Source organism: Austrofundulus limnaeus, unplaced genomic scaffold (genome assembly GCF_001266775.1).
Source record: "Austrofundulus limnaeus strain Quisiro unplaced genomic scaffold, Austrofundulus_limnaeus-1.0 Scaffold425, whole genome shotgun sequence".
Classification (NCBI taxonomy): domain Eukaryota; kingdom Metazoa; phylum Chordata; class Actinopteri; order Cyprinodontiformes; family Rivulidae; genus Austrofundulus; species Austrofundulus limnaeus.
In genome coordinates this window covers 316,546-323,839 of record NW_013952827.1, presented here as the reverse complement: position 1 = coordinate 323,839, position 7,294 = coordinate 316,546, and the positions used below count along the sequence as shown (strand labels likewise).

The 7,294-nt window shown below is 41.6% G+C and overlaps 1 protein-coding gene across 5 annotated transcripts in view; it reads right to left on the bottom strand.

The window, feature by feature from the left end:
- Positions 1-7,294, bottom strand: part of septin2 (septin 2) — a 33,435-nt gene that overhangs the window by 23,305 nt on the left and 2,836 nt on the right. For 4 of the 5 annotated variants that reach the window (XM_014024494.1, XM_014024496.1, XM_014024497.1 and 1 more), the window contains exon 3: positions 3,606-3,720. In XM_014024494.1, the coding sequence (XP_013879948.1) occupies positions 3,606-3,720 (115 nt within the window). Of the gene's footprint in view, positions 1-3,605; positions 3,733-7,294 lie in introns of those variants that run through there. The other variant, XM_014024498.1, reaches the window with a different exon arrangement.

The following is a 7,294-nucleotide window of genomic DNA, read 5'->3' as shown; positions in this document are numbered from 1 at the left end:
ATCTAGCACTATTTCTCTTGAAATCTACAATCATTTATTTTGTTTTGTTCACATTCAAGATGAGATGATTGTTCCCACACCATGCCACAAAGCGGTCCACCAGCTCTCTGTACTCAGCTTCCTGTCCATCTCTGATACACCCAACAACTGCAGAGTCATCTGAGTATTTCTGTAGATGACAGCAGTRTGACTTGTGCTGGAAGTCTGAAGTGTACAGTGTGAACAGGAATGGTGAGAGTACAGTTCCCTGTGGTGCTCCTGTGCTGCTGACCACCTGGTTAGACACACAGTCTTCAGTCTCACAAACTGTGGTCTGTTTGTCAGGTAGTCTTTGATCCAGGTGATTGTTGAAGCCTCCACCTGAGTCTTCTGGAGTTTCAGACAAAGTAACTCAGGCTGAATTGTGTTAAAAGCACTGGAGAAATCAAAGAACATGATCCTCACAGTGCTGCCTTCTTTGTCCAGATGACAGTGGGTTTGTTGAAGCAGGTGTTTGATGGCGTCGTCAACTCCAACTCCACGACYATAAGCAAACTGCAGGGGGTCCTGTTGTGTGCTTGTTTGCTTACTCAGGTGGGTCAACAGGAGTCTCTCTAGGACCTTCATGATGTGMGATGTCAGGGCAACAGGTCTATAGTCATTGAGGGCTGATGTGTGAGTTTTCTTTGGTACTGGAACCAGACAGGATGTCTTCCACAACAGTGGCACCTTCTCCTGGGTCAAGCTAAGGTTGAAGAGGTGTTGCAGAATCCCACAGAGCTGGTCTGCACAGGCCTTCAGGACTCTGGGGCTGACACCATCTGGACCTGCAGCCTTGTTCTGGTTCAGTCTCTCTAGCTGCCTCTTCACCTGACTTCTAGATACAGAAAAGTGGGAGGGGGAGGGGGAGGGAAAGGGAGCAGCAGCATCTCCTGATTTAGTTGAAGACAAACTTGTGGAAGCAGAAGAGTCCATGACTGAGGTTGAAACATCTGAGGTTTGACAGGAAAGCTGTGGGTCAAAGGAGGGTGAGATGTCTGTTTGGCTGGGGGCAGGAGAGGAGGAAGATGAGCTTGTTCCTGAGCTGAACCTGTTGAAGAATGTGTTCAGCTCATTTGCTCTGTCCAGATTTCCATCCATCCAATTCTCCTTTTGCTTGAAACCTGTGATCTTCTTCATCRCTGACCACACATCTCTGATATTGTTCCTTTTCAGTTTACTRTCCAGCTTCCTTCTATAAACCTCCTTGCTGTCTCTGATCTTGACTTTAAGCTGCTTCTGTATACTCCTCAACAACTCCCTGTCTCGATCCCTAAAGGCTTTTTTTCTTCTTTAACAGTTCCTTTAGCTCACTGGTGATCCAGGGTTTGCTATTAGGGAAGCATCTCACTTTTCTGCTGGGGATGGTGTTGTCCACACAGAAGTTTATATAGTCAGAAGTAAAAAAGCTCACTGACTTTGAACGTGGTAGGATTGTTGAGCTGCATAAGCAAGGCCTCTCACAACGTGCCATCGCTGCTGAAGTTGGATGCAGTAAGACAGTCATTTTGCATTTTTTAAATGATCCTGAGGGTTATGGAACAAAAAAGTCAAGTGGTAGACCCAAAAAATTTCACCAGCTCTGAGCCGCAGGATCCAATTGGCTGTCCATCAAGACACGGGACGATCCTCTACCCAAATTAAGGCCATTACTGGTGCTGACTGGAGCCCAATAACCATCAGACGGCATCTGCGAGAGAAGGGCTTCAGAAACAAAAAACGTCTTCAAAGGCCAAGTCTTCTTCAACGCCACAAAATTGTCCGTTTGGACTTCGCAAGGGTGCACCAAACATGGGACATTGAAAGGTGGAAGAAAGTTGTCTTCTCTGATGACAAAAAATTTAACCTTGATGGTCCTGATGGCTTCCAACGTTACTGGCATGACAAGGAGATCCCACCTGAGATGTTTTCTACACGGCACAGTGGTGGGGCACCATACGATTTGGGGTGCGTTTTCCTTCAATGGAACAATGGAGCTTCAGGTTGTGCAGGGGGTCAAACAGCAGCTGGCTATGTGGAGATGTTGCAGCAGGCATCCCTCATGACTGAGGGRCCTCGTCTGTGTGGTAATGATTGGGTTTTTCAACAGGACAATGCTGCAGTTCACAATGCCCGCCTGACAAAGGAGTTCTTCCAAGAGAATAACATCACTCTTTTGGACCATCCTGCATGTTCCCCAGATCTAAACCCAACTGAGAACATTTGGGGATGGTTGGCAAGGGAAGTTTACGAAAATGGACATCAGTTCCAGACAGTGGATGCCCTTCGTGAAGCCATCTTCAACACTTGGAGCAACGTTCCCACTAGCCTCCAGGAAACACTGCCATCAAGCATGCCTAAACAATTCTTTGAAGTCATCAACAAGAATGGTGGAGCTACTCATTGCTGAGTCCTTTTTTTGACACTTTGATTTCTGTTTTGGGGGGTTTCGGGGTTTTCTGAGCTATGGTCTTAAACTTTTGATCAGCTGAAAAAAATCATGTTTGAGTGTAAATGCAGTTTTCAGAAAATTCCCTGCTCAAAAGTTCTTGTCTCTTGCACTGATTTCTTCTTTTAACATTGTGAAGCTCTACTTAGAACCTTCTTAAGATCCAATAGTGCAAAATGCAAATTCTTGCACTTTTTTGACTGGTTTTTTTGACTGTTTTTTTTTTTTGACACACACACGCACACGTGCGTGCGTGCGTGCGTGTGTGTGACCTCACTAAGAGAGTATTCTTGCAGCAGAAAAACCAGGAAGCCTCACTGTCCTCTGTGTGAATCAGTCCCTGGAGGCACACAGCCTACATTCCTCTCTGGTTTATTTTAAAGCAGAAGGATGAGCAGTGGAGTTTCCCTCCTCCCCACAACGAGCTCTGAGGTTCACACAGTCACACATCAGTAGATAAAATCTGATAACAGCAGCCAAGCATCTACACTGARGTGACGACTCCTTCATGGAACAGGTTTGTAGAACGTCCTCACAGACAAGTCTGTCTTTCTGCTGCCTCTGGTTCTTCAGAAGTCACAGACGGAGCCGGTCCCCACCCGCACAGACGGGAGCTTTCAGAAATGAAGCGAGCATCGTGGAACAGAAGAACAGAGTAGTGGAGCAGAACTCATCAGAGTGAACACGGAGCACAACCCAGTCGAATCATTGGTTTTCAAAACAACAGGTTTAATGTGTTGTTCTGCTGAGCTCTGCTCCACTATGTTCGTTTCATTTCTGAAAAGTCTGTTCTGTGCAGGACGTGACGCGCTCCATCTGTGGTTTATGAACAACCAGAAGAAACAGGAAGATGGCCCGGAATGTGCAGACATATGAATTCCTCGCTCCTCGGCACAAAGGTGCATCGGAGTGAGCAGACTTGGACTCCCCTCACCACCTCATAGAAGGTGTCTAAATCCTGGACTGAGGTYTTTTATGAAAAGACTTTAAAGGACAACGAATTCATACAAATACTGATGAAAAATATCAGAGTTTACTCTGTATGTCTGGTTTGATTCCCATAAACAAGCGGCATCATCTTGTAAAACCAGCTTCCAGTAACAGCAAGAAATCCAATGCAGAACACAAAGTGGCCCGAAGAAACTAACAACACACTCACCTACAACCATGAGGGTGAACTCAAAACCTTTCTTCACAGACTTGCGATGAACCTGGTTGGGGAGGTTGGCAAACCCAACATAACCTGGGGTCTCAGGGTTGGTGAACTGACCCTGCTGTGGAAACATGAAAAGGAGAACAGGACGGTCACGGCTTCAGGGAAACAAAAACACTCCAGCTTCTTTACAGGATAAAGGCAGGTCTGAACCAGGGTGTGACTGGGCAATAAAGGGATATTTTGTAAAAGTGGATCAATTTACTGATGTATAGACCTGTCATGATAACTAATTTTACTGGATGATAAATTGTCTCAGAAATTATTGCAATACACAATAATATTGTTGGAGACCAGTTTAAACTAATATTAAGTAAGTAAGTAAGTAAGTAAGTAATAGGAGTGCAACAATACATGTACCCGTATCGAACCATATCGAAGAGTGCTTTAGGTTCAATACACGCTTGTATCGAACAATAGATTTTTAAAATTTACTTTGTCAGCTTATCTTCTGAAGATGCTCTGTGTTGAAGGATCAGTGGATCTGTGTTCGACTACTCCACCTAGGCTGCATTTCTGAGCGCAGATCCACTGAGAAACTTGCTGTTTCAGCAACATTTAATTTAAAAACTGTACTTTTGAGATTAAACAAATGTTCATAATTAATTTAAATAAAATACAAGTTAAAAGGGGCATGGAAATGTCTTTTTTTCGTATCGAAAAAAAATATTGAACCATGAGACTAAAGTATCAAACTGAACCGAATCGTGAATTTTCTGTATCGTTGCACCCCTAGTAAGTAAGTAAAAGTTTATTTATATAGCGCCTTTCACAGAAAAGGATTTCACAAGGTGCTGTACACCATTTTCAGAAAGAAAAAGCTAATTTATCACAATTACTGTACAAATTACACACTCAATACATTTAATATTTGAAACAAAAACAAAGAGGAGTTCAATTTATCTCTCACCCTTATAGGTGGAGGGGATAGATACTAGACTGAAATAACACACGATTGTTTGTCAGGGCTTATAAACTCAAGTTGTGAGGTGTTGAATATAATCTGTTGAATGCTTGAGTGAAAATAATATAATAATATAACCCCCCTGTTTACAGAAGTTTACATTATAAAGAAAAACCAACTGTCGGTAATAAGAAGGCGTCACCAGCTGTATGAAGGCGTCAGAAAACTGAAGACACTCCTCTGGCTAAAAGCCTGTTCACAGGCTCTCTTGCTACAGACGACCATGCACCTGACAAATACCTGACACCTGAGTTCACTCCTCTCTAGGCTAAAAGGTAGAAAAGAGGGAGACATAAAGAAAACAAAACAGCAGGCAAATGAAAATTATTGTCTTCATTTTAATTTACCTTCCTCAATTTAATTTATCACATGATTAATTGATTTATTATTTATTGTGATGGGCCTACTGATGCAGGTCTTTGTACTAACACAATTTGTAAAAACAGAATTTATGCCTGCCAGACTGAAAAGCAAACATTTAGCCCAAATGAAGCTCAGACCAAAGTAGATAAAAAATGGTTCCAGAATTTCATGGAGTTTAGTTTAAACACCATCAGTTTCACAATACATATTTTAGATGTCTGCAGTGTGAGCTGTTGCCCTGTTTGGACGCCATTTAACTTCTCCACAATGTCACAAATGTAAACAATGGGCAGGATGTGCACACTCTGGTTGTCTTATATAACTCTATAGTTACTTATCAATGCAGGAATTTAAACAAACGACAGTGTTTCCCCTAGGAAATTGGTCTTGGCGTGGGGCGGGGGGTACTTATTTTATAAAAACATAAATTTACGCGACTCACCTGCAATTATGGTAATAAATTTACACATACATGAATATTTAATTGCCCAACTACATCCTAGTTAAGGACTCCTCAAGATAATTATCAATAAAATTATTATTGATAATAAATGATCAGAACTGTGTGCAGCAGATGATCTGAGTCCAGAGTTGTCAGTTTGAAACCTTCTGGAGCTCTTCTGTGTGATTAGGAACATGGAGGACAGGAGGATTTTTCTTTATAGCAGGAAACAGACATTTAATTATAAAACAGGGTTTATTTTATGTTAATCTGAATCAGTTTAGTGTTGTTTGAAAATATGTTTGACATTTTTGTAGGAATGAACACGTTTGTAATGTTTGTTCAAAATAAACCTGCTTCTTATGACTTCTGTAACATGTTTTGAATAAAATATTATCAGTAAAAACCTCAAATCATGTCCTTCCTAATAATTATTAGAACTCTAGAAGAACTTTAACTCAGCAGAAATTTCTCCGAGGATTTTTTTTATCCGTGGTGGTGACCTCTCATGTTGGGGTTTGACAAAATCTGGTTGTCCTCAAAACATTTTGGTTGTCCAAAAAAGATCTCAATAAAAATATAATTTAATAAGTAGGCTATTGTTCTGTATACAAATGTTCTCAGTCAGCAGGTTGACAGTTTTAGGAGCTGCTTGAGGAGAACTTCCTCGTTCTCCTCCTCATCCTCTTCTTTGAAATAAAGATCAAAAATCTACATCCATCCATAAGCTTTCTGTTTACAGGTCAAACATTTTTATTTAAATAGGAGTAAACAGTGTACATGACCTTATTAAAGTTACAGTTTAGTGTTCTTAGGACTGAAGACTTTGAGGAAAAGTTTTTAAACATCTTTTCTATAATTTTAGTGTTTTCAACTGAGGAGCTTTGATACATTTATTTTAAATAAATTATAGCAGAGGAAGTTCTCTGCACAGAAAAAAAATTACTGTTTTTTTAACCAAACTGACAAGTTTCTCCAATAAATTATTGTGTAATTTAAAGGCATTGAAACACCTGGTTAAATTTAGAAGHTATTATGATTAACTACAAACATCTGAAGCTGACTCAGAGAACTCTGTGATTTTAGAAAAAATAAAAGTCAAATGTAGACATGTCTTTAAAAGACCCCCCTCCTCCTCCCCACCCCACACAGCTGCGGTCAGCGCACCTCTTCTCCATCCGCTTGATTAATACTGGTTTGTTTTTTTTGCGCAAATTACAGATTTTTGATGCTCATTAAACACGTTAAACGTCTGAAGGGGTTGACGTGTGAACTCTTCAGTCCCGGGCTGGTCGGAGCCGAGCTGCAGACTGACAGGTTCAGCTGCTGTAAAGTCGCTGCCCCTCGCTTCAAAAACAGTCGGCTGATCGGTCGCGGTTTTGTTGCGCTCTTGACGTGAACACACAGGGGGAAATGCTGCGAAGTGCTTTTAGAAATTTAATAAATATAAAATACAACGTAATCCTCGGTGGAAAATATTCCAGGAAACGCGGGAGGTGTTCACCTGCAGCTGAGTGAAGCTGACCCCCCCCACCCACAGAGAAAGAAAAAAAGGCAGTAATTATTGATAAGGTAACCATGCTGTAGCTTCACCTGTCGCATTTTCTTTTAAAGAATGAAAAAGTAGCTTGCAAAGCTGTCGCATCGGTGCTACGTGATTAGAAGCAGAGCTGCGGGTCTAATCTCACACACGTCTTCCTATCTTAGTGAGGACCACACACAGTGCTCAGCCTCGCTCTGCGCAGTCTTTTTCCCCAAGTTTGGTGAGAGATAGATATGGAGGATCGCAAAAAAATAGCTCTCGACTTGATCTGGCCTTATTTAAATAAAAATGACTACATGCCGTGAAATTCTTAGAGGGGCGGG